This window comes from Triturus cristatus, chromosome 6 (assembly GCF_964204655.1).
Source record: "Triturus cristatus chromosome 6, aTriCri1.1, whole genome shotgun sequence".
NCBI classification, from domain to species: Eukaryota; Metazoa; Chordata; class Amphibia; order Caudata; family Salamandridae; genus Triturus; species Triturus cristatus.
Genome location: NC_140589.1, coordinates 885,920,889 through 885,948,669, shown reverse-complemented (window position 1 = coordinate 885,948,669; position 27,781 = coordinate 885,920,889). Strand labels below are relative to the sequence as shown.

The 27,781-nt window shown below is 47.5% G+C and overlaps 1 protein-coding gene across 1 annotated transcript in view; it reads left to right on the top strand.

Moving 5' to 3' along the window:
- The window catches only part of MTFR2 (mitochondrial fission regulator 2), a 131,333-nt gene that overhangs the window by 63,770 nt on the left and 39,782 nt on the right, over nucleotides 1–27,781 (top strand). Inside the window, exons 5-6 of the mRNA XM_085611500.1 lie at nucleotides 792–1,009; nucleotides 22,793–23,114. Of these exons, the coding sequence (XP_085467626.1) occupies nucleotides 792–1,009; nucleotides 22,793–23,114 (540 nt within the window). The remainder of the gene's footprint in view (nucleotides 1–791; nucleotides 1,010–22,792; nucleotides 23,115–27,781) is intronic.

Here is a 27,781-nt window from a genome sequence, read left to right as displayed (position 1 = left end):
TATTTCTGCATTCTAATTATTCATTCGATGCCATGAAAATGTTTTGTTTCAATGTACTCCATCAATTTAGCTATACAATGGTTGCCATAGTTACAATAATACGTTTTGTCAGTGAATTATTGTCTACCTGGGCATTTGGATTTTGGCTACTATAACATTGCTTTAGATTCTCTACAATTTTGTGTTGTGAAATGAGCTTGGTTTGTTCTTATTTCTTCCTCATAGGTCACTCTCAAGCTTAGCTCTGCTACTACTGAACTTTCCCCTTATGCCCCTTTACAGACCGAGGATCTATCATATTCATCCTTGCACATTTGTTTCCAACTTCCATCCCTTCCATGCTTTTCTGATTCACTACCCCACAGCTTGTCCACGAGGTCCTATTGTCGGCTTCTGTGAAAATGGTTGCAGCTAAAAATTTGTACCCATACTTTCACGCCCACGCTGTCATTGCCATATAACACAATAACTCTTAGCTGAGCTATAGATGGAAAATAAGGGTAAGTTAAGGACTGGATCAAGGGGCTATGGCTATTGACCTTATTATTGGTAATAAGAGAGGGACATGCATTTCTTGATGTGCACTGGTTTTGGTTTATTATTTTTAAGCATGCTTGCGCTATTCCCCCATAAAATGAGAGGGTGATTCTAGAGGACAGTGATTTGAGGTGGTTTGTGGAAGAAACACAATATAATTAACTACGCTTTCACTTTGTGTACCACCACCAGCTAATTCTGTTCATCCCACCCACTTCTTCCTTTTCCGTCTTGTTCAATGATCCTCCCTACAGGAATGACACGTCTACAAGTATCACCAGCAAACCAATCCAGTGTTCCAAGTCGGCTGATAGGTCCGCCATGTCATCTTCTTCAGAAGAGACAGTGCAAGCTGGAGAACATCTTCCACAAAATGATGAGACCGTTCAGAAAATTGCAGCACTTGAGGAGGAGCTAGCCCGGCTCCGGGCTCAGATTGCTGCCATAGTTGCAGTTCAAGAAAAAAGAGACAGTAAGTGGGCCTGAATGCGACTGTGTCTTCTGGGCTCCAGTAGTTGTCTTTGTGTTGGCCTATTTTAAGCTAGCCTGGGTGGGTATATGTTGATGTACCTTTTTATGTATTCATAGAGCCGTTATCTTGGTGAATCAAACATAGTCAAAGGTCTGAAGAAAGTTAAAACTGTTAAAGATTTAAAAATTGGTTTCCCCTATGAACTTGATATTTATTTCTGTGATACTAAAGTCCTGTATAAGATTACGATTTGGATCCTTTCTTAAGCTTTGTGAATTAATTGGGGCTGTAGATTTGTAAGTTGCTTTATGTTTGTGGCAGACTTTGGCAGGTGTAGGAATGCTTTTGAGTATTCGGTGTATTTGTCTGGAATATATCCAACAGGTCTCTGACTGATCATACAACGTATGTAGTACAAGCCTCTAAGTGTTTGTACTTGTCTTGAATTTTCAAGCTTGGCCACTTGTTCTGGACATGCAGTGGAAGCACGAATATGGAGGGTGGTGCTTTAGATGAATATTTACGGCAAACAGAAGAACACCTTTAATAAGTAGTCAGTGTGCATCTTTCAGTGCTCTCTGTTCGTTTAGATTTTTAGAATATATTGGCTTGTAGGCTTTCATCTGCTGGTTGGCTGTAGCATCCTTTTCTGGATGCTTGCTCTTTTTTTTGTGTTTTTCTTTTTAAATCTCTTTTTATTAGTTATTGCTCAGTACATCCGACCATCACATAGGTGTCACATCAAATGGAACATGCATTTCTTATACATTACATTACATGTACCTTAGGTCTGTTCCACATCGGATCTTAGCCTGTTCTAGTTGCGGCCTACTGGAAGTAGGGGATCCCATTCTATTCCCCTTATGATCTATCTTGGCTCTTTCATCCTCTGCTCTGCACATTTGATTTTAATGCCCTTGTATGCAATCCAGGGCCCCCAGATCTTATCCCATTTTCGCGGGCAACCTCTGGCTTGATACGTTGCTATCTCGGCTCCTGAGCACCAATCCAAGTCTTCCTCCCATTCCCTTGAGTCTGGTGTTCGATTTGCCCCCCACATTCTGGCTATATTCCTCTTGGCCACAACTGCCGCTATTTTGAGCCATATTAGTGTGTATTTGGGCAATTGTGTCTCGCCTGTCAGGCACAGCAGTAGCCATCGTGGCTCCACTGGAATATCCAAATTAGTGACCTCTGACATAATTTGAGTCACTGCCGTCCAATAATTATGAATGTATCAACACTTCCAAATTATATGAAAAAAGGAGTCAACCTCCCCACATCTCCTTGCACAGTACCTAGATGCGCCATGACCCAATTGGTGTAGCAGCGTCCTGGAAGCGTATGACATGTGTAGGATGCGCAGCTGGATGAGACAAAATCAGGCCCTGATAGCTACCTCCCTCGTGTTCTGCACTGCTTCCTCCCAGTCGTCATCTTCTAGGACTCCTGGTTCCATCTCCCAGGTTCCCCTCAGGGGGGTCTATTGGGTTGGCTGTAGGTTGTATATGATTTTCTCATATGTCAAAGAAGTTGCCTTAGTCCTCATGGGGTCGACCAACAATCTGTCCTCTAGTGGCGAGTATTCTGTCAAGGTTTCCCCTTCTCTGATGTGCTGTCGTAGGGCGTGTCCCATTTGGAGATATTTGCACCTTTCCGAGCACACCAATTCATATTCTTTCTGTAGGGTTTCAAACTTAACCTGTGCTTGTCCCCTCCAGATATCGCCTAGACTTTCCATCCCCAACAGTTCGCATTTTTTAAAATCCTGTCAAAGCCCCCACCTCACGTAGCAGGTCGCTGTCCCATAGAGGAGTACTCTCCGTCAACTTCCCTTCCCATCCTAGGTGTTTGGAAGTTTCCTGCCAGGCCCTTACCACTGTCTTTGTATGTGGTGGCAGTTGTTTTTCCTTACCTCTATGGTAGAGTGCTGCTAAATAGCCCCTCTTTCCCATAGACCAGTGGTCACCTCTAAAGGCTGACTCATTGCGATCCGTGAAAGCCCAATCATTCACCAATGTCAACTACCATGCCCAGTAATATTTTCTTATGTCTGGGACTGCGAGCCCTCCCTCATATATTCCTCTTCGTAACTTACAGAGTGCTATTCTTGAGCTGCCTACGTCCCGCAAGAGCTTACGCAGCTCACTATCTATACCCAGAAAAACAGATTTAGGTATTTTATATGGGGTATTTTGTAGAATATAGAGTAGTCTGGGTAGGGACATCATTTTAAAAATCACTGATTTGCCCATCATTGATATTAGAAACTTCCTCCAGTGATCTACATCGCTCTTTAATCGCTGTATCTGAGGGTGTAGGTTTCCTTCCAGGAAGTCTTCTTCTCTCGCTGAAATTTATATGCCTAAGTATGTGAAAGTGTGCTTGACTGTTAATGGTATTGTCTCAATCAGTCTCTGAGGGATGGTACCCTTCAATGGAAAGATCAGGGATTTATTCTAATTCATCGTATACCTAGAGTAGCTGTCAAACAGCTGAAATATATGTAACACCTTGTGTACCGATCTATATGGATTAGTCAAATACAGGAGCACATCATCTGCGTATAGGGATATTCTGTCCTCCCAGTCACCTCCACCTCTTATACCTGATAGGATTGGATCATTTCGCACCCTGGCTGCCAAAGGTTCCAGTGCCAGTGCAAAGATCAGTGGTGAGAGTGGGCAGCCTTGTCATGTGCCCTTCCTGAGTGAGAAGGGACGTGAGACTACTTCATTAACCCGTACTCTTGCCTGCGGGTCTTGGTACAAAAGCTTTACCCACTCACAGAATGTAGGACCTAAGCCCAGTCTATTCAGCGTTTCAAACATGTATTGCCATTCAATACTATCAAATGCCATTTGCCTGGCTAAAGATAGCACTTCATCCTCCCTTGGTCCTGTTTTAGTCCAGTCCATCGCCCCATATGATCTCCTTAGATTGAGCCTCGTTCTTCTATGAGGCATGAACCCTGGTTGGTCTGGGTGGCGCAACTCTGTGATCACTGTTTGTAGTCTGGTCGCTAGTACCTTCGCCTCAAAATTCAGTGAAATTGGTCTGTAGGACCCACAGTCCGTAGGGGGTTTACCTTTCTTTGGTATCACTACTATTGTGGCTACTCGCACATCTGCTGGTAACTCCCCTTTTTCCCTGGACTCCTGATACATGTTCAATAGGTGGGGTGCCATCTTGCTCACTGCACTTTTGTACAGCTCCACAGACAAACCATTAGGACCTGCTGCCTTCCCAGATTGTAAGTCGGTAAGGGCGCAGGTTATTTCTTCTATTGTATAATCTTGATCAAATATGTCTCTCTCTTCTTTGGAGAGTGATGGGAGGTTGATCTCTCTCAGTAATTTTGCAATCCTCTACTGTGCGCACTGAGGAGGGGGTATATAGTGTTTCGTAGTATTGTGCGAATGCCTCCGCTATATCCTCCGCAGTGCTGTGAAGTCCTCCCTCTGAGGTATGTATTTCAAGGACCCAGTACCTCTCCATGTCTCTTCTTTCTAGTCAGGCAATCATTTTATTCGCTTTATCACCAATATCATACAGTTTCTTCTGGTTTGCTAAGATATGTGTGCTCGCCCTTTGTTCACTCAAATTTCTAAGTTCTTGCTGTTTGAGCTCGAGCCTGTGTTTTGTAGTCGTATCCAAGACACTGTTCTCCCAAGTCGCTTTCTCAAGTTGTCTTATTTTGCTTTCAAGCTCTTCCAGCTCTTTGGTTTGCTCTTTCTTTTGGATGCCAATTTGTGTATGGATAATTATAGCTTTATACGTCTCCCAGAGAGTGGAGGCCGCATCTACTGATCCTTCGTTTTCTTGGAAATACTGTGTAATGCATACCTGTATTTTCTTCACAAATTGTTTGCTTTTAAGGTGCCATGGGATTACTCTCGGGGGCAAGACGCTACTTCTTCCAAACCCTCGCAACTGCACCTCCAATGGAGAGTGGCCCAAAATACCATGTGCCTTATCGGATGCTCCCTTAAATTAGCACATCTGCATTTACCTGTTTACACTTAAATCTATCTGGAAATGAATGTTCTGCACTGCAGAGGTATATGTATATTGTCGAGTCGTTGGGTATGTGTCCTCCACAGGTCTATCATCCCCATTGCTGTTATGAATCCTTCCAGGGGCTCTCTACTCCTTGTCCCGGCTGCCCCTGATAATCTGTCTATCTGCGGGTCCATAACTGAATTCATATCTCCTCCCAAAATAAGCGTACTCAAGGGCATTTTGAGTATTATATCTCCAAGTACTGGGAGAGTGTCTTTGTGTAATTTCGGGGATATGTATACGGAGCTTAGATTTATTATTTTACCCTCCCAAGTACTGGTTAATGCAACATACCTGCCCATGTTATCGCTCCAACACCTACCCGGAATAAATGGGACTAATGTACTGATGAGTATTCCGACTCCCTGGGACCCCCATGGATATCCTGCATGTGCTTGGAGTTTGTATCCCCATCGATCTAGCGCCCTACAATGACTGCTCTTCAAATGTGTCTCCTGAAGTCAGACTACTATGTCAGGGGTGTGCTGTCGCAGGTATTGTAAAACTAGTGTTCGTTTTATCTTACTGCCAAGTCCTTTGACATTCCATGTCAAAATTTTCAATGCCATTTTATGGTGAGTTTCTCGGTTTTATGTCCCGGACCATTTGTCACGTATGTTTTGTTGGCCCCCCTGACTAACAGGCAGTACTTCCGTGTGCGAGGTAATGTGAGTTGGTCGGCACCCCCACGGCTTGTATCGTTGAATGTCTGTGTGGGTCTATATTGATAGTGTCTCAGCTTGAACAGAAATACAAAACCATAACTTCGCCCAACATGGTATATACTTTTTCCAACCTATATCTCCCCCCTCCCTGTTACCCTGCTGGACAGCTCAAGAACCACCCGTCCCCCCCCCCAACTTGAGCAGAGAGTCTGTCGCCCCTTACTAGACTGCATCATGTTGGGGTGAGCTAGAGCCCCCAACTAGTCCACTAAATACAATAGTACATTGTTCCCCTCCGTCTACAGCTATCTCACCCCCTTGCACCGGGGTCGTGTTCCTTAGTTTCACAACCACTCCCCATCCCCCCCATGAACCTTCTCACCAGTTTCATACAGGCCAAGTGAACCCATCCCACTTGCCCATATCTGCGTTCAGCTCAGTCTCTTTGTCGGAGTGTCCTCATTCCCCTTCCGATCTGTCCGCTCCATTTCTTTCAGTTCTGTCACCCCCATCCAAGCTGATCTTTAGCCTTGGGAGACTTCTGTTTTACGACTCTCCACACCTCCGTCCACTCCCAGACCTCTTCTGGTGTGGAAAAAAGTTAGGATTTCCCTTCCACCATTATTTTCAGCCTTGCAGGTAGTAGCATCATGTACCTAATGTCCTTTTTCAGTAATTTCCGTTTGACTGCATCAAAATTACGCTGCAGCTTTTGGACCTGCAGAGTGAAGTCAGGGAAGAAGCGTATCGTCGTATTTTCGTACAAGAGGTCTCTCCATGAACACGTGCTGCTTGCAGGATCGCATCCCGGTCTCTATAGTTTAGGAGCCTTGCAATTATTGTTCGAGGCGGTGCTCTCGGTTTTGGTATTGGGGCTCTGGCGCGCGTTCAACCGTAAAATAATTTGATAGGTATTTGTGGCTTAGGTGATTCGGAATGAGATCTTCCAGAAAGAGATCTACGCTCTGGCCCTCCATTCCCTCCGGCACGTCCACTACCCTTATGTTGTTGCGTCTTGTGCGCCCTTCCTGATCTTCAAGCTTAGCTGCCATGACACTCTGTTGCTGCTTTATGGTTTAAATCTTATTATTGAAATTAAGCAACATTCTACATGTTCAGTATTTCAAAGAGCTGTATCATGGCCTTAGGCACACAGCCGTCGCTGCCATAGCTAGAAGGGCAAAGCTTGTAAGAACATGTCACAGTAAAGTCAAACACAACAAAAATAAAAAGGAAACTTAAGAGTTGCCTGGTTCCTGCTATGGAAACTGAGGTATCACGATCCCGTAGGTTGCGGGACAGATAGCCGCAGGAGGCGGAGATATCTGGGCAGGTGATTCCCCTGAATTTAGAGGACAAAAGGGACAAAAATGGTTGCCACAGATCATCGAACATGGATCCCTTCCCCGCTATAGTTAAAGTGAACTTTTCCATTCCCTGAACATGCCAGAGTCGGTGTAACCAACCTGTGAGGGTAGGAATCTGAGGGGTGCGCCAATGTGTTAGAATATTTTGTACTGCCGAGCCTAGCTATTGCGATCAGACGACCTCTGCGGGATTTTAGCGGGTAGGTCAAGGGATTTGGAAGGCCCAGCAGGACATACCCGGGAAAACGCTGTATTTGTGTGTCTAAGTGCTTGTCCACTCCGTCAATTACATGAGTCCAATAAGTCTGGAGGTGGCTGCATTCCCACAGTAGGTGTACCAGGGTGCCCTGGTTCCCCCATCCCCGCCACCATTCCGCTAAGTGTTCCACCCAAGTCCCTTTCCCATCTCGTGCGGCTAGCATTGTATGTGTGAGTATTCTTTGATAAGCAACATCTTGTATAGATCTGAGATGAGTTTTTTATCTGATGTGCGAGTGATAAGCCATTTCTCATAGGCAGAGAGGAGTCTACAGGCGAACGGCTTAACTGTGGTATGCAGGGCCCAGTGTCTGATCTGGGAATATCTAAGCCTTTCAGTTTCCGGTAACCCATAAACAGATCTGAGCTGCTGAAATGGAAGGATCCCGTCTACGTCAAAGAGATGGCCTTAGGAGCGACATTCTGAAGACCTCCACTGTGTAAATGCGGCCGTGTCCATGCCTGGCTGGAAGTCGGGATTATCGAGCAGAGGAGTATGTGGCAAAGGAAAGGTAGTTAAGTTAAGTTTGAGGTTGGTGCGGTCCCATGTGTCGAGAGTGACCTGGGTGATGTGCGATGCATACAGGTTAAGCGGTCTGTGCACTTTTGGGAGAAAAGGGATCCCCTGCAGAGGCTTGGCGGCTATTGCTTGGTCCTGGAACAGCCAGTGTTTCTCCGACTCCAGTCGGCTCCATTGTACTAAATTACGCCATTGTGTCGCTTGGAAATATAGATGGAGGTCTGGAACTCCAAGGCCCCCCTCCTCCTGCGAAAGTACCGACAGTGTTGCTTCATCCGTGGTTTGCATCCACTCCAGATGAATTGAGCAAGTTCGGACTGCGTGCGCTGTATCCACCCTTTGGGGGGCTGGAGAGGTAGGGTTTGGAACAGATATAGGATCTGAGGTAATATGTTTTTTTTAACTGTCGCTTTTTTACCGAGCCAGGAGAGCGGGTAATGCTTCCATTGGCTCAGTTCCTTGCGGATTTTCGACCGCAACCGTGCGTAACTAGTGGCCACTATGGTCGGCAGAGATGGGGCCAACTGTATCCCTAAGTAGGGGACTGAGCTCGACGCCCATTGAATGGGGTGGCGTTCCTGGAGGTACGCACGGGAGGCCAATGCTAGGGAGAGGTCAAGAGCCACTGACTTGTCCATGTTCACCTTAAACCCTGAGGCTTGCGCAAAGGTCTCTAATTCTGCGAAGCACTCAGGTAATGCAATAATTGGGTTTGATAGTGAGATCAAAACGTCATCTGCGTATAGACTGATCGTGTGGATATCACCATGGTGGGCTAAAGGCTCCATATAGAACGCAAAGAGGAGCCTCGTGCCCCTCTCTATTGGGAACCGGTATGACGTGTGGCCATTGACTGGGACTGTGGCAGTTGGGAACCGATAGCAATTCAAAATGCGTGTCCGGGACTTCTCCCCCATCCCCACCCGTTCGAGAACCTGTTCTAGGTACGGCCAGTGGACCCTATCAAAGGCCTTTTCGGCGTTGATAGTGAGCAGCATATATTCCCCTTGCGTCGGGGAAGCTTTCTCGATAAGGTGGATTGCCCGTTTTGTATTGTCCCTTGTTTGGCGGTGAGGGATGAAGCCTGCCTGATCCGGGTCTATCAGGCCCGGCATGTGGGGCGCAAGGCGTGCGGCTAGTATCCCAGTGTACAGCTTAATGTCGACGTTGAGAAGAGATATGGGGCGATAGGCTCCACATGCTGTCATGTCCTTACCCGATTTCGGTATAACCACTATGAAAGCTTCAAGCATGTCTCCCGGTATCGCTCCAGGTTCAGCGAACAATTTAAAAAGTTTAGTGAGAATCGGGGCAACTAGCGCGCAGAATGTTTTATAGAATGCTGCGGAGAATCCATCCGGCCGGGGGGCCATTATGACTTCTTCTATTCTGATATTGCTGTCCAGGTGATCAGCCTGGGCTTTAGTCAGGGCAGATAGTTCTGTGGCCGCTAGGTAAGCTGCCCCGTCTGCAATAGACAGTGGCGAGCTGGAATACAAGCGGGCGTAGAAATCTCGGAACGCCTCAGCAATGTCAGAATCTTCTCCGACTCGTCGTCCGTCCTCCCGTCGGATCTCCTGTACTCCTTGCCTCTGTCGGGTCTCCTGCAGTTTTTGGGCGAGGAGGCGACCACATCTGTCCCCCCCTGTGTAATAAGCGTGTCGCAGTCTAAGGGCTGCATACTCCGCTCTATCTTGATCTAGTGCTGCGAGCTATTGCCGCATTGCTTTTAATTGACGCCAGACCCGGGGTGCCCCTGTCCTTTTCTGGGTAAGGTCATCTCTTTTGCGTTTACGCTCTGTGTTTTCTGCCACCGAAATGGCCAACAGTTCCCTGCGTATAACCAATTTAAGTGCTGCCCATTGTGTAGAGAAGGAGGTGTCTGTATTGTCATTGTGGGTGACGAAATCCAGTATTGAGCGCTGTAGCTGTTCTAGCACTACCGCGCGGTGCAAAAGGGTGTCGCGGAGACGCCATTGTCGTGAGGGTCGCTGCATGGGTGGGAGAGTGAAAGTGGCGGTTACTGGTGCGTGAACCAATAAACAAAAGGGTTACCTGCCTATATAAGATACTTTCATAAAGGCCCTAGAAAGAGGGTCCCAAGTATTACCCACAAGAACCAGCACTGACAATTGCAGATATTCAATAGTCCAACCATCAGATATTTTTATCAAAAATATTTTTCATTTTTATTTTCATATTATCAAAAACAAGATTATCAAACTTTTTCAGGATATATAAAAGATATAATATTTAATCAATAAATATACAGAAACATAATGTCCCACACAGCTCACTCAAAACTATCAGTCATACTAACATGCATTCAGATTGGCACATACATTCATACCATACTACACGACAAACAAGATTATAACATCACAAATACTTCAAGATGGTGAAACGGCCATATGATGTTCAGATGACAAATTCTCATGTATCATCCAGGTGGTGAGAGGAATTACAGTCCACAAACAAGAGATAGGTTAAACGCCAACGCGCGTTTTAGTGTATGGCCCCTGCCGGGGCAACACCTTCATCAGGGCGGAGATGAAAAAGTGGTGTGGGACAAAACAAACACACCTGTGGGGAGTTGCTATAGTATTTCCCACTTGCACAATCGGGGGAGGCGACAAAGAATCCACTCAGTATTTCATCCAGAGTCCTCCAGGTTGCCAAGAGTCGGTATTTCAATGAAGCAGAAACCGATAGAGAACTGCCAAAGGAACCACCAGCCAATAGCTGCCGAGATTGTACAGCAGATGTATCGAGAGATTAGAATCAGCAGATGTCTCATAAAGGTTCAAGCATTTTCGGGTGTGAGAGATAGCTGATTCCTGGACAGATTCTTCCGGGATGCGGCGTGGCGGGAATCCCTGGGTTACTGGTGCGTGGTCAGATAGAGAAGCCACTCCTATCTCAACATTTGTCGCTAGCGCATGCAGAGGCCAATAAGTAATCTAGTCTAGCGTACGTTTTGTGCGCATTAGAGTAGTGAGAATATGTATGGCTGTGAGGGTGAAAGCAGCGCCATAAGTCCTGAAGGCCTAATTCCTGCAGTTGTGTTAACCCTGCTGTCGACAGTGCCCCAGTCTGCCCCGTGCGGTGACATGATCTATCTGCGTCATTGTCAAACACCAAATTCAGGTCACCTCCTAATAGGATCCGGCGTTCCGTTGTGGCTGTTGCGTCAGTGAGCGCTGTGTGCAGGAACCTTTCTTGTCCCTTGTCAGGGACGTACACTGAGCCTATCGTAAATGTGAGTCTCCGAGACGGAAACAATAGGTGAGAAGTCGCCCCTTGATTTCGGCTTCCTTATGGAGCGCCTCCCCCTGAAACACCTGGGCAACTAGTATGGCTAAGCCTGCTGTTTTGGTAGGGCTCGAGGAGAACAGTTGGGTCAGGAATTTGCGGGATCTGAGACGGTGACAATCTTTGGGTAAGAGATGTGTTTCCTGCAAGAGGCATATGTCTGCTTTAGTGTTTTCCAGACATGATAGGACTGCTTTACGCTCAACAGGATTGTTAAGTCCCCGCAAGGTAAGTATCGTAAGTGTGGTGGGGGCCATTTACTTAGAGGGATATACTGAGATATAGGGACGGGATCTGAAATCCAGCGCTAAGCTCATAGAGCGCGGGTTGTAGTATAGGGGAACACTTCCTCTGCGGGGCTCTAGTGTCGTTTAAAAAGGGTGGACAAGGAACCCAAAACACCCCCCAAATAACCCCAAACAAAGAACCATAGGAAAACCTGCATACTGCAAAAGCAAGAGGGGAAGGTAAAGAGAACCATTACATAGTCCATCATCCCAAGATATATATTTTTTTTTTGCAAAAACAATTGTTATTGCATAACTCAATTAAAATTGCCATCTGCAATGACCAGCATATCATTGGTCTTCTCCCAATAATAAACACCATTGCATAGTACAGTGTAGACCACTTCCAACTACCAACGCACTGCCCCCCAGCACTCCCCAATGGTCCATCATCCCAAGATGATCGGGTTAGAATTGTCATGGGGAACAAATTGTGGCTAGGTGCATCCCCCCGCCAGCCGCCCACTAACAGTAGATAGACATCAACAAAGGGGGTCAGTGGACCCGCTGAGCATCAGCCCGGTGTGAGAAAGTGGCTCTGTATATACTGTTCCCAAATAGGTACAGTGTGTACAGAGTCCACAGTCCCCAGAGCTTTGAGCAGGAGCCCTGTGCCCCTACAGTACCCAGGTCCATTCCTGGGCACTGTAAGTGCAGTGCTGCTATTTAAGAGTACATGGTGCTGAGAGCTCGTTAAACACGAACTCCACAGCACCATAATGGCAACACTGAAGACTGAGAAGTTTGGTATCAAACTTCTCAGCACATTAAACCGACACTGATGCCAGTGTGTGATTTAATGTACCAAGCACCCCAGAGGGCATCTTAGAGATGCCCCCTAAAACCTAACCTTCAATCCACGTCTGTTCTGAGGCTGCCTAGGCTGCCACACAGCAGACATGTTGCTGGAGCCCTGGGTAGGAGAGCCCCTGCTCTCCTGGGCCTGCAACAATGCACATTCTGGGTGAGGTGCTAAATCTCCTCCCCCAGGATGGGCAGGGGGAAGCTTCAAAGGCATGCCGCCTCTGTGAGCTTCCCCAGGCCACTGCAACCCCCCACTCTGGCGGGAAGCTTGGCCGGAAACCCCAAATAAGGACAGGGGATGTGCCAGCCTGCCAACCCCACCCCTCAGGTGGGGGAGGCGAGGTGAAGCACATCTCCGGGCTCTCGCCATCTTGAAGATGAGAAGCCCTGCCCAATCAGGATTAGGCTACTGCCCCCCTCCCACAGGAGAGAGGCAGGATAGGGGGTGTAACCACCCCAGGACAGGGACCCATTGGTCCCTGCCCTTCACCTACCTGTAACGCCCCTAAATCTAGTAATTAGGGGCACCCTGAACCTTCCTTCCCCAGATTCCAGATTCCGAAATCCGAAGAAGAGCTAGAAGAAAGAAGACCTGCCCTGCAGCTGCTAAGAAGAGGAAGACACCAACTGCTTTGGCCCCAGCCCTACCGGCCTGTCGACCCTCGAACCTGCTCCTGCCCCAACCTGGCATCTCTTGTGGCCAGCAACCTCTCAAACCCCGGAGGACCTGGCTACCTTTTGACTCTAAGCCCACTGGGACTCCCATGAGTAGAGGCTCTACTCAAAATCTACTTCTAAACCCTGGCAGCAGCCCGGAACCACGAACCCAGCACACTCTGCACCCGCCAAGCCTGGTCTGTGCTGGAGTGAACAAAGACCACGAGGACGACCCCACGGTGACTGTGACCCCGAGTCCGGCACCCAAGGACCTCCCTCGACACTCCTGAAGAAGCCTGCAGCCTCAGAACCAGGTGCCCCCCCAACCGCGATCAACAGAGGGTAAGATTTCCTGACACCAAAAGGCACCCCGGTGCCCCACGGCCCCCTGTGCCCAATCCCGGGGTACCTACCTATCCTCCAACTACCCAACTTACCCCTCGAAGTGGTGGTGGCACCTGAAGAATCTTCGTCCCCGAGCTTGCAGTCTTTTTCTAAACCAGAGATTTTCCATTGAAATCAATTGAGCGCCCGAAGGCTCAAAAGCACCCTGCACCCAGCCGCCCGAGTGGCCCTGGCAGTGCAACCTCTACACCTATCTACTTCCCCACTTGCCCTGAGTAAGTGACCAGGAGCCCAGCTCCCACAGCCGCGTGGCCTGCTAGTCAGCAGCCACCAACCAAGGCCCCCCTACCTCTCATAGGATACCATTGGGCCTAACTCTCTCTGCACCCAGCCGCCCTTGTGCTGCTGAGGGTGAACCAACTGTACCTACCTGATCCTGGGAGACCCCTGAGTCTATGCCCAGAACCTTAACTCTGCCAGTCGAGTACTTACCTTTAAACCGATAGCTCAATTTTCTCCATAGGGTAACATTGACTGGCTTTTGCTGAAATTTCTTCTAAGTGTGGACTTTTCAAAACTTAAAATATTCACCACAAATCAGCCGAGTAACGAAAACGAAAATACTCACCTGCTCTTAGGTGAGCTCCCAGAGCTGGATCTTGGTGCCCAGCACTGACAACTATACTTACCAGTAACCCAATTTTCTCCCATAGGAAATCATTGACTGTTTTTCTGTGAAATTTCTTCTGTGTCAATTTCTGCAAACTTTAAATATTCTTTAAAAATCGTATAATATCTGAAAACATAATTACTTACCTGTTTTGGATAAAGGTCCCAATACTGAGTCTAGGCACCCAGTACTGGATTACAAAAGTACCGAGAACATACTATTCCTGCAACTTGAATTTTCTGCCATAGGGAATCATTGACTGTTTTCTATGAAATATTTTCTCGGTGTCAACTTTTAAAATAGCAAAATATTGTCTAAAAATCATCACAGTAATTAAGTCGACTTTTATCACTTGATTCCAAGTATTGACCCAGGACTGAATCTAGGATCCAGTCCTGGAATTTCAAAAGTAATCCTAAAAGTAATCTGTGGCAAATAACTTGAAACTTCCATTCAACTCAATGCATTATTGTGTTTAGAATTGTGTTGCCTATTGCAACCACTTGTAACTTGCTACAAAAGTCAATTGCAAATAGCAAAAGTATTTATATAAAGCATCTCATTCTGAGAAAGTATATTTTACTACCTATTGTTGGTTCTAAAATAAAACAAGCATATATTTTTTATATATAACCATTAGCCTAGAGTTCAATTATTGAGTGTGTGAGACCATTTGCTGGCTGAGTGTGTGCAACAAATGCTTTACACTGTCCTCTGATACTGCCTTACTGCTCGACCAAGCTACCACTTTAGAGAGTAAGGTTATATCTAACTTTAGCCTCTGCCAAACCTCTGGGGACTGTGGACTCTGTACACACTGTGCCTATTTGGGAACAGTATATTCAGAGCCACTTTCTCAAATTGGTGGATCAGCGGTGGGATACAAACTTGCATTTGTTGGACTACTTGGTTACCATCTGATCACACGACAGAACTCCTAAAATTGCCTTTAGAATTCTGATTTGTCTTTTCCAAAAATACTAAAAGTCTTGCTAGGGCCTTGCTTAAGTCCCATTAGAATTTTAGAAAAATCACTATAGTCGGGGTAGAGGATTAGAACTGTCAGGTTAGAATGACTCAAACAAACCCAGCTATTAGTGAAAATAATAACATGGACCTGGTGGAGGAGCTCGACCTCACACCTTACTTGCACTTGTCTTTCAAGGAATTGAGGTCCCCATGCAAACTTAAAAATATACCAATGGGCCTGCATCCAACCAAACTAGGGCTCCAGGAGCTCTTGGCTGAGTATGCTAAGGACCACCCATCTGAACATGGTGATGGCCAGTCAGATGAGGAAGGGGAAGAAGAGGAGGTGGATAATAACCCCTCCCCCCCACCCCCCCACACTATTCCCTAGGGAGGAGAGGGCACCCATACCCTTCAATCCAAGAATTACCATCTGGGGACCTAGAGATCACACAGGTGACTGGTACCAGAGAGATCACTGGGGGACCCACCAGTGAAGAGGACAGCCTTGTAAGGCTGGCCAAAAGATTAGAGCTAGAGTCCAGGCTCCTGGCTCTAGAAAAAGAAAGGAGAGAGATGGGTTTAGCACTCATCAATGGTGGCAGCAATAATAAAAACAAGGATAGGGAGGACACTTTTGACCTTAAAATCCCCAAAGAGATTGTCCCTAAATTTGAGGAAGGTGATGATATCACCAAGTGGTTCACAGACTTTGAGAGGGCCTGTGACATCAGAAAAGTAAAGAAACCTCTCTGGGGGGCACTCATGTGGGAACTGTTCTCTGGTAACTGCAGAGACAGGCTTCTGACCCTCTCTGGGACAGAAGCAGGATCCTATGGCCTCATGAAGAAAGCTCTGATTGAGGGATTTTGATTCACTACTGAGGAGTATAGAATTAGATTCAGGGGGGCTCACAAAACCCAGACCCAGTCCTGGACCCAGTCCTGGATTGACTTTGTAGACTTCTCAGTAAAGACACTGGATGGTTGGTTAGCTGGACATGGCGTGCAGGATTTTATTGGATTGTACAATTTATTCATGAAGGAACATATATTAAGTAACTGCACAAAGGAAAAGTTGCATCAGCATTTGGTAGACCTAGGTCTAATTTCTCCCCAAGAATTGGGAAAGAAGGCAGACCACTGGGTCAAGACTAGGGTGACAAGGACAACCACTGGGGGTGACCAGAAGAAAGTTGTCACAAAGCCTCCCCAGGGGAAAGGTGGTGAGAACCCCCAAGATAAAAAGTCTGAGTCTTCCAAAGGGCCCCAAAAACCTGTTCAGGTGGGTGGGACCCAAACTACTCCCTATGTGCCTCAACCCTATAGGGGGAAGAACTTTGATCCCTTAAAGGCCTGGTGTAATAACTGTAAGCGGTCAGGACACCTAACTGTAGATAAATCATGCCCCCACAACAAAGCCACCAAGGCACCCAGTACAGCTACTCCTGGGGCAGCAAGTATACAGATGGGATCAGAAGTGTACCCTGAGCAAATCTGGGAACACACTGAAGCAAGTCTAGTCTCCCTGGGAGAAGTGTAGTTTGCCACTGTAGCTGTGTGGCCACCCAACTTGAAGAAATATTTACAGTACCCCTGGGTGAACGGAACTAGGGTAGAAGCTCTGAGGGATACAGGTGCCAGTGTCACTATGGTGAAAGACACACTGGTTTCCCCTGAGCAATATTTGATTGGGAAGTCTTACCCAGTCACCAACGCTGACAGTGTCACCACTAGTCATGCCATGGCCATGGTGACATTAGGCAGGGGGGGGGGGGGTTTACTGGCCTGAAACAGGTAGTCGTCTCTCCAAAGTTGCCAGCTGCATGTCTGCTTGGAAATGATCTGGAAACCTCAGCCTGGGCTGAGGTTGAGCTAAAGGCCCATGCAGCCATGCTGGGCATCCCTGAATTGGTGTGTGTGCAAACCAGAGCACCGAGCAAGAGGAAGGGTGAAAAAATAGGTCTGGAGCCTGAAATAATGGCCCAACCAACCAAGAGAAAAGGTAAGAAGACTGGGGAACCAGCTTCTGTACAGCAAAACATTCAGGACCCCTCTCCAAATGGAGAGGATTTGGATAACCCTGAGGGAACTGAGCCCATGGAGCTTGACCCTTACCAGGTTGAACTCTTGGGCCCAGGGGGACCCTCTAGGGAAGAGCTGTGCCAGGGTCAGCGAGACTGTCCCACTCTTGAAAGCCTGAGGCAGCAAGCTGTTTCAGAAGCACAGGGAGATGTCTGTGGTACCCAGAGAGCTTATTAGGAAGAGGGATTACTGTATGCTGAGGCATGAAACCCCACTCCTGGAGCCACCAGGAGGGTGGTAGTGCCACAGAAATACAGGGAGTTCCTCCTAACTTTGGCTCATGACATCCCCCTAGCTGGACATCTGGGGCAATCCTAAACTTGGGAAAGGCTAGTGAGTCACTTTTACTGGCCCCAGATGCACCAAAAGGTGAAGGAGTTTGTCAGCTCCTGTGTTACCTGTCAAGCCAGTGGCAAGACAGGTAGCCACCCAAAGGCCCCCTCATCCCACTACCAGTGGTGGGGGTACCCTTTGAAAGGGTAGGAGTGGACATTGTGGGTCCACTTGAACCTCCCACAGCCTCAGGGAACAAATGTATTCTAGTAGTAGTGGATCATGCTACTAGGTACCCTTAAGCAATTCCACTTAGGACTACTACAGCTTCTGCAGTAGCCAAGGCCCTCCTGGGTGTCTTCACCAGGGTAGGGTTTCCTAAGGAGGTGGTTTCAGACCGAGGTTCCAACTTCATGTCTGCTTACCTAACACACATGTGGAAAGAGTGTGGAGTGCAGTATAAGTTTACTACACCCTACCACCCACAAACCAATGGCCTTGTTGAGAGATTCAACAAGACATTGAAAGGTATGATCATGGGTCTCCCTGAAAAACTCAAAAGGAGATGGGATGTTCTGTTACCATGCCTGCTTTTCGCTTACAGGGAAGTACCACAGAAGGGAGTAGGTTTCTCACCCTTTGAACTTCTGTTTGGTTATCCTGTAAGGGGACCACTTTGTCTTGTAAAAGAGGGCTGGGAGAGGCCTCTTCAAGAGCCCAAACAAGACATAGTGGACTATGTGCTTGGCCTAAGGTCCAGAATGGCTGAGTACATGGAGAAAGCATCCAAGAACCTTGAGGCCAGCTGGGAGCTCCAGAAGCACTGGTATGACCAAAAAGCTTAACTGGTTGAATTTCAACCTGGGAAACAGGTGTGGGTTTTGGAGCCAGTGGCACCAAGGGCCCTCCAAGATAAATGGAGTGGTCCTTACCCTATCCTAGAAAGAAAGAGTGAGGTCACCTACTTAGTTGACCTAGGCACTAGCAGGACACCCAAAAGGGTCATCCATGTGAACCGCCTTAAGCTCTACAATGACAGGGCTGACATCACCATGCTGATGGTGACTGATGAGGAACAGGAAGCAAAGAGTGAACCTCTCCCTGACTTCCTCTCCTACAGCCCACAAGATGGGTCAGTAGATGGTGTGATCTTTTCAGACACCCTCTCTGCCCAACAGCACACTGACTGCAAGCAAGTCTTGCAACAGTATGCTAGCCTCTTTTCCCTGACCCCTGGTCTGACAAACTGGTGTACCCATGATGTGGACACTGGTGACAGTGCACCTGTCAAGAACAAAATATATTGACAGTCAGACCAAGTAAAGGAAAGCATCAAAGCTGAGGTCCGCAAGATGCTGGAGTTAGGGGTCATTGAACCCTCTGAGAGCCCCTGGGCTAGCCCAGTGGTTCTGGTCCCCAAACCTCATCAACAAGGTGAAAAGAGAGAGATGAGGTTCTGTGTGGACTATAGAGGGCTCAACTCTGTCACCAAGACAGATGCTCACCCTATTCCAAGAGCAGATGAGCTGATAGATAAATTAGGGGCAGCCCAATTCCTCAGTACCTTTGACTTAACTGCAGGGTACTGGCAGATTGGCATGGCCCCAGGAGCAAAAGAAAAGACAGCATTCTCCACCCCTGATGGGCACTATCAGTTTACTGTAATGCCCTTTGGGCTAAAGAATGCCCCTGCCACCTTCCAGAGGTTGGTGAACCATGTCCTGGCTGGGCTGGAATCCTTTAGTGCAGCTTATCTTGATGATATTGCTGTCTTTAGCTCCACCTGGCAGGATCACCTGATCCACCTTGGGAAGGTTTTAGAGGTTCTGCAAAATGCAGGTCTCACTATCAAGGCATCCAAATGCCAGATAGGGCAGGGCACTGTGGTGTACTTGGGCCACCTTGTAGGTGGAGGCCAAGTACAACCCTTACAACCCAAGATCCAGGTCATCATGGACTGGATAGCTCCAACAACCCAGACCCAAGTCAGGGCATTCATTGGCTTGACTGGGTACTACAGGAGGTTTGTGAAGGGATATGGGTCCATTGTGACCCCCCTCACAGAACTCACCTCCAAGAAGATGCCCAAGAAGGTTAACTGGACAGTTAGTTGCCAAAAGGCTTTTGATACCCTGAAAGAAGCAATGTGCTCAGCACCAATTCTAAAAGCTCCAGATTATGCCAAGCAGTTCATAGTGCAGACTGATGCCTCTGAGCTAGGGATAGGAGCGGTCCTATCCCAGACCAATGATGAAGGCGAAGACCAACCTGTTGCTTTTATAAGCAGGAGGCTACTCCCCAGAGAGCAGCGTTGGAGTGCCATTGAGAGGGAGGCCTTTGCTGTGGTTTGGTCCCTGAAGAAGTTGAGGCCATACTTGTTTGGTACTCACTTCCTGGTTCAAACTGACCACAGACCTCTCAGATGACTAATGCAGATGAAAGGGGAAAATCCAAAACTACTAAGGTGGTACATCTCCCTACAGGGAATGGACTTTGAAGTGGAACACAGACCAGGGACTGCCCATGCCAATGCAGATGGACTTTCCAGGTTCTTCCACTTAGACAATGAAGACTCCATAGGGCAAGGTTAGTCTCATCACCTTTCGTTTGGGGGGGGGTTGTGTGAGAAAGTGCCATCTTTCTTGCATGGTATGCCCCCACTTTTAGCTAAATTGCTGAATGTACTTTGACTGAGTGTGCCCTGGACTCCTGCCAATCAGGTGCCCCGGGCCTATGTTCCTTCCCTAAAACACAAAACCCATAATGGCAGACCCTGGCCACATGTCAGCCCCTGGTAAATGGTACCCTAGGTACCCAGGGCCTTGTGACCAGGGAAGGCCCCTAAGGGCTGCAGCACTCATTGCGTCACCCTTAGAGGCCCTGTACCCTTACACACACACACACTGCCCTTGCAGGCTGGGTGTCTAGGTACAAGACAAAGCAGAGAGTCGACATGGCACACATCCCTGTGTGCCATGCCCACCACCTACACTGCCATGGCATACACTGCCATGGCATACATCAGCCACCCTCTAGCTGGGTGCCCTATGCCAGTGGTGTGGGCACAGGAGCAGGAGCCCTGTGCCCCTACAGTACCCAGGTCCATTCCTGAGTATTTCCCCTTACTCATCAGGGTGTCTCCTTTATTAGGTTCCAGGCCCCTCATCGTCCGGCCAGCTACCTCTGGTTCTTTGCCTCGTCTCCAGACTGCCTCCGCAGCTCCTTTGTGCAGACCTTTGACTGGGAGTGGTTAGTGGTATCTTAACTACTCCCTTTTGGTGGGTGTCTCTGACTTTCTTTGGCTGAATTATCCACCAGCCCAGGCTCTTGCGCGGTGTTCCTCCATATCCAACTAGCACTGCGTCCGATAATGTAATCCTGGGACTGTTTTGGCCTACCTGGCTTCACTTTCTGTTGGGTGAGATGGATTGCCCTGTTTCTTCCCCCTACTGACCTACTCGCCTCTGCAGGGTACCTGTAGTGTCTGTAATTACACATCCTAGGCCAGTGGGAGTCCCCTCAGGTTCCGGTACAAGGCTTGAATGCGGGCCGTCTCTCTCAATGCGGTCTTGTTCCTCCGCCGGGCCCCACGCTGCTGCGTCTATGGGCTCTCACCTACAGCCCGCTTTTTTTCCTCAAGCAGGGCCAGCCGTCACACCAGCCTCCTCGGGGTCCGTAAATCAGTCTCTGGTTTCGACCCTGGAGCCCGTCGTCTCCAGTTGCCTCGATACTATGGGCGCGGTCTTCCATCCTACCTGGCAGCGTGCTCACAGTTCCTCACGCAGTGTACCGAGCGCCTCCTCTGCTCGTCGCAGCTGACTTTTCACCGATTTCCGGTCATTACTCTTGTGGGTCGAGGGTTCTGGGGTTGGTTTCTGGGTTGTCCGCCCGATGCAGGTCTGGATTGATGTACGGATTACGGGCTTTCAGGTTAAACCGACTGGAGCTTCACTCCAGTGCGGCCATTGCCGGCTGCTCCTAGCCACGCCCCCTGCTCTTAGTTAACAAACAATTAAAAATAAATAACACTTTTGCTGCCATTCCTTCGTTAAAGTGCTTTTGCAGGTGTGAGCTCATAAGGGCAAGGAAGAGCTACAGGATGAACATGGTGAAGGCAAGTCATACTGAGGTCTTTTTGACAGTTTGGCAGCAGCACGCTCTTCTGTGGTTTGAAGAAATGTCTTTTCAACACATGGTGATCACCTAAGAATTTCTTTTTCAGGTGGAGAAGGAGGATCCTTAGTAGAAGCTTCCATTGTTGTACGATCTTCTTCAGAGCCATTTGTATTTGACGGGGCAGATGACACTTTTATCTCTGCCCTTCCAATGATTTCACATTCTTGAATGGTGCTGTGAAAGCATTGAGAAATATTGGAAGCGGATTGCAGAAGCTAACTTGATTTTGGTGCAAACTTTGAAGGTTGGATTCTTTAGTTGCAATAGTTGCTGTTTCATACTATTCCTACTACTCCTCCGCCTTAGGTTAAAGATCTGATACCAGTATATGTTGGTCAAGGTTTCCCATTGGTTACTTTCTTCTAGTTTCAAGGAACTGCAGATTCGCGTTTGGTCAATATTTGGTCTTAGAAAATGTTATATGTGAATTGCTCTTATGTTTGAGATAATGCTATTTTGTATTGCTTGAACCAAATAAAGTGTTGGGAGGCATATAAAATGGTGATTGTGATTATGCTGGTCTCTTAAATCACTGTGCATTGTTGAATTCATCTACTTTAGAATACCTTAAGCTAGTGGTTCATAACCGGTTGTCCAGACCTGGGTGTCCGCGACAACTACTCAGTGTGTCTGTGACACCTACTCCTTGTGTTTGTGACTGTTTAGAAATGTAATTATATTAATAAAGTGTACATAAATAAAGAAGCAAACTGTAAAATAGAACATTTTAAAATGCTCTGAAAATGTAAAGGAAATTGAGGCTAAACATGAAGTTGGTAACCTCATATTGATTCGTGGGAGGAATGCAAGTAAATCAAACAGAATATAGTATGGACTATGGGTGCCTAAATTGAATGTAGAAAATCCCCAACCTTCCCACTTAAATTATTATTTTAAATATCTGTTTGTGAATTAAATAACATATTTCAGCATTTGTGTATTTGTTTGATTAATTCTTGTTTCCATATTTTGTTTCTTGTTTTATAGTTCAAATCATCGAATTTGCTTAGGCCATGGTCCCTGTCTTACACAAATGACTCAGTTGGGTGTCCTCTGATTACAGTAAGGATTCAGTGGGGGGTCCCTGTATTCCAGTAATGATGAATTCATGGTCTACAGCAGTCAAAAGGTTAAGATCGACTGCCTTAAGCAGTCCAACAATTTTATACAGTTGTAATGTGTCCACATTTTCTTTCTTTTTCTTACCGTTGAATACTCAGAGACATTTTGATCTTCTGGTTCAGTTTCAGCCCTCGCACTGTAGTCTAACAGACGTAGTTGTGACTTTTCCGAGACTGAACTATTTATCTGTTTACATCTCCATAATTTTCCAGATTTTGCAGCAGCGAGTTTGCTTGAGAGCCCTGCATATGTTCACCCATTCCAAGGACTGACGTCGACGCCACTCTCTACTTCAGTGCATCAGCCTACAATTCGGCCAGCACCCCCTCCACCACCACCCCCGCTGCCACCTCCTCCGCCACCAACAAGTACAGATGTCAGCCATTCAGTCATTAGCCTTATAAAACAACGCCGTGCTGCTAATAACAATCCTCCCACAACCAATGACCCGGGGAAGGATAGTGCAGAAAATATGCCTAGCATGATGGATGTTCTCAAGGATTTGAATAAGATTCGACTGCGTGCTGTGGAAAGGTTAGTTTTGCTTATGCTTGGTAATACTGATGTGTGTATCTCGTATTTATTATAACACAGATGGAATGCACTCTCTACATTTTCTTGGTAAGCATCAGCAAACAATGTTGGAGCTCAAACTGCTAATGAGAACTCGGGAGAAATCATTGGTTGAGGTTCCAGTAGAAAATATTAGCACTGACTTCGAGCCAGGTGGCCTTTCCATCTCCCAATCTCTGCTATTGGATAGGGAATTACAAAAATGTTATGCAGATCTGTGGGTTAAAGGCGCATGATGCAAACTTAGGTAAAACTGCACAATCTTAAATCCAGATGGCAGTGGCTCTGCTTTTTTTACCTGCCCAAAGTCAGTAAAATGATTACTACTGACATGGGAGATTATGAGCTCTGCTATTGACAATTCAGTTTGTAGTGTGTGCTGTATTGGTTGCCTGTATTAATACTATATAAGAGCATCTCGAATTCCGCATTCTCTCGTTACCAACACAGCCCAGGATTTTGCCGGTGCCAGTTTCTTCTTGCATAGCAAAACCAAAGGGGATGATGGACGGAGTGTTGAACATTGCAAGCACTCACCCCCAGTCCAGCCCGAACTGCCAAGCCATGCCTTCCCTGGACCGGAAACAAGCATCCTGGGACCGGTTTCTGGCTGATCAGCCGTCAGCCAGGCTAGCTTGAATCCAGTGGCAAAGTGAGCAAGGGACCTACGTCTGGGCATACCCTGCCAACTTCGGGCGAACAAAGCAAAACCAAAGGGGATAATGGACGGAGTGTTGAACATTGCAAGCACTCACCCCCAGTCAACTGATCAGGGTTTAATCCATCATCATTCTTTAGCTCACTCCGCAACCCCAGTTCAGACATGGCCATATGTAAATCAGTCTGACCTTGTGCCTCATGGGAACAGTTCAGCCCGAACTGCCAAGCTATGTCTTCCCTGGACCGGAAACAAGCATCCTGGGACCGGTTTCTGGCTAATCGGCCATCATCAGCGAGTCAGATCAGTTGACTGGGGGTGAGTGCTTGCAATGTTCAACACTCTGTCCATCATCCCCTTTGGTTTTAATTTTTTTTTATATTTTATTGGTTTTTACAAACACTATAAAACATGATCCACTTGTTCCTTCTTTACAGCATAACACTTGAGGGCATTTACTTCTTAGCATACATTATACATTAATTCTGTGTCGCTTCTGTATGAACCTAAACCCCCTTTTTTTATCTTTATTTTCAGCCTGTCCAACACAACGCTTAATAGCTTAGCAAACCACCACTACATCAGCATAAAAACCATCCTTTATACACTTGCACCTGAGATTGACTCGACCCGTGGGGGTTCACATATATTTCCCCTAAATTCGTTCCATTTTCCCCATATTTTAGACCACGTCTTGGGGCATCCCCTGTGCATGTATACCGCTCTTTCCGCCACCATGACGTTTTCCAAGTCATTTCTCCAATGTCGATATGTGGGGGACAGCCCCGAACACCAGTTCTGGGTTATATTACGCTTTGAAGTTGCCATCCCCAGTGTCGCCCATTCCTGCATCCTCGGGTTCAAATCTGTTGGTTCCCATATGTTAAGGAGGCACCTTTTTGGCTCCGATGGGACCTCCGCCTCCCCCACCCTCGAAATTACTCTCATAACGTTTTCCCAATAAGGTACAATCTGCGGGCATTGCCACATTATATGAAAAAATGTGCCTGGTAGTCCAAAATGTCGTAAGCACAGGGGGTCGGGCGTTCGTCCCAATTTGTGCATCAGGGTGCGTGTATAGTATATGCGGTGAAGGATCTTTAACTGTACAAGTTTGAGTTTAGAGGAGATCGCCACCTCTCTTGGAGATGCTAATGCCTCCTGCCACTCAGTCGTCCAGTACTCCCACGTCATTCCGCCAATGGTCCCGTAGGGCCGTCGTGGGGTCCAGCTGCTGGTTGTTTATAATTTTACGGTACGTTTTGGAAATGGCTTTTGTGTTCATGTGGTCAGTAAGGAGTCTGTCCTCTAGTGGTGAGGCCTACGGAAGCGGTGTATCTAGTGGTATTGTATTTAGCAGTGCGTGTCTGTTCTGCATATATCTGAAATTTTCTGTCGGGCCATGTCGTACATTTCTCTCAGCTGTGCAAAGGGAACGACCCCCCCCCCCCTTTCACCCAAAGGTCTCCTATTTTAGAGATACCTATGAGGTCCCATTGTTTGAATCCCTTGGTGTTGTATAGCTTACCCAGCCACTGGGTTTCCCAGAGCGGTGTAGCCGGCGTCAATCTACCTTCCCACCCCAGCGCTCGCTGCGCAGTGCCATATTTTGACTGTGTGTGCTGTCGGACCCGTGAGAGTGTTTTTCCTCGCAGTTGTATACAGGGCCCTCAGAATGTGATCAGCCGGCAGGACATATCTGTCTAGTCGGAAAGCTGGCTCTTCCTGTGATGCATGCGTCCACTGGTTTATAATCATAAGTTGTGCAGCCCAATAAGTTTTATATTGGGCAAAGCGATCCCCCATCATACCAGCTTCGATTTAACTTGTGCATCGCTATGCGCGCTGGCCTCCCGTCCCATGGTAAAGTAGTGACTTCCGCGTCAATTGCTTTGAAGTATTTCGGGGGGACCGGAAACGGAGTGTTTTGTAGGGCATACAGGAATCTTGGTAACGCCATCATTTTAAAGAGGGCGGCTCTGCCCAACAGCGTCAATGGTAGAGACCTCCAGTGTTTCACATCGTGGCGGAATTTTTCAAACGGTTTCATGAGGTTCTCCTCAATGAAAAGTGTTTGTTGGGGCGTGATATACATCCCAAGGTATTTGAATCCCCTGGTCGCTACTTGCAGCTTACAACCGGGCGGTAGCCTCGGAGTGGGCCCGTATAGGACATATAGTAGGGATTTCTCCCAATTTATCATGTATCCGGAAACTTGTCCATACGCGGTGCAGATGTCTAGCAAGCTAACAATTGAGCGTGCCGGGGACGTTCTGTATAGCAGAACATCATCTGCATAAAGCGAGATACGGTCCTCCCATCCCATCTCCCACTTCATCCCGCGGATCATCTGATCTTGTCTTATACACGCCGCCAGTGGCTCCAGTATTAACACATAGAGAAGCGGCGACAGAGGACAGCCCTGTCTCGTACCCCGGCCCAATAAAAAGTCTCCTGAAATGCGCCTGTTCGCCACCACTTGCGCCAGGGGTTTTGTGTATAAGAGTTGAATCCACACCCGAAATTTAGGGGCGAAACCCATTTGGTGAAGTACCGCGAATAAAAATGGCCATTCGACAAGGTCAAACGCCATGCGTGCGTCTAATGAAAGGATTACTGCATCTTCTTGTATGGTAGCTATGCGGGACATTACTCCATTCAGACGCCTAAGATTGAGGGCTGTATTACGGCCCGGCATCAAGCCCGATTGGTCCGGGTGTATTAGCGTGGTGAGGTGCGGTTGCAGACGAAGTGCCAATGTTTTTGCCAATATTTTGGCTTCTGCGTTGATTAGGGATATCGGACGGTATGACGCGCAGTCCTGCGGCGGTTTACCTTATTTATATATTACTACAATAGTGGCCAAGCGTTGATCCCTCGGCAATATTCCCTTCTGCAGACTATCATTGTACATATTGAGCAAATGGGGCACAACAGTTGTGGCCGCTCTTTTGTAAAATTCTACTGGTATTCCATTAGGCCCCATCACTTTCCCTGTGTGGAGCGCGCCCAAAGCCTGCGCCAACTCGTCTTCGGTCAGAGCCGCCTCTAGGTCTTGCATTTTTGTGTGCGATAAAGTAGGTAAGCGAATGTCACAGAGAAAGGTTAAGTTGTTGTCTATGGTAGCTGTGGCTGTGGGCGTGTAAATGTTTTCATAGTGGGCCGCGAATGTGTCCCCTATTCATTGTGGATCCGTAGTGGTAGTGCCGTCATTCCTCTCTAGTTGGGACACCCAGCAACTTGCCTTATCTCGTCTATCTAGCCAGGCCAGAAGCCTACCAGTTTTCTCCCCCATTTCGTAGATTGTGTGTTGCGTTGCCGTGTTTCGAGCTTTTGCTGCTTCCCATGCGTATGCCCTATACTCCTGTTGTGCCAGAGTCAGGTCAAGTGTTGTGGCATCTGTTATGTTGGTAGTGTGTGCAGTTTCAGCCCGCAACACTTCCTGTTCCAGGGTGTCTAGGTGTATTCGCTGCTCCCGCTTATGGTTAGTGATTAACGAGATGGCTTGCCCACGGAGCACTGGTTTGTATGCCTCCCAAAGGGTGATGGGGGATGCCACTGAATGCTCGTTTTCAATGAAGTAGTGCCTCGTAGCCTGCAAGAGACCTTTTCCTATCGTGGGAATCTTGAGATACCCGGGATAAATAGGGAAGAGCCGTCTCCGACCCGGTACACGTGAGAAGTAGACCATTTGAACAGGTGAGTGGTCTGAGATGCCTCTCGGCAAATGGGATGTCTCAAAGTGTGTTCCCGGGTTCATTGCGAGTGTGAAAATATAATCTATCCTCGAGAGACTATTATGAGCGCCAGAGTGGAAAGTGTACTATCGTTCGACTGGGTACCTTACGCGCCACACATCAACAAGCCCCAGAGCGTCTATAAACTTCTTCAATATATGTGTAGTGCTGGTAGGGTTTCTGGGGGGTGTGCGGTTCACCGTGCATTCCATCGTGGCATTGAAGCGGCCCCC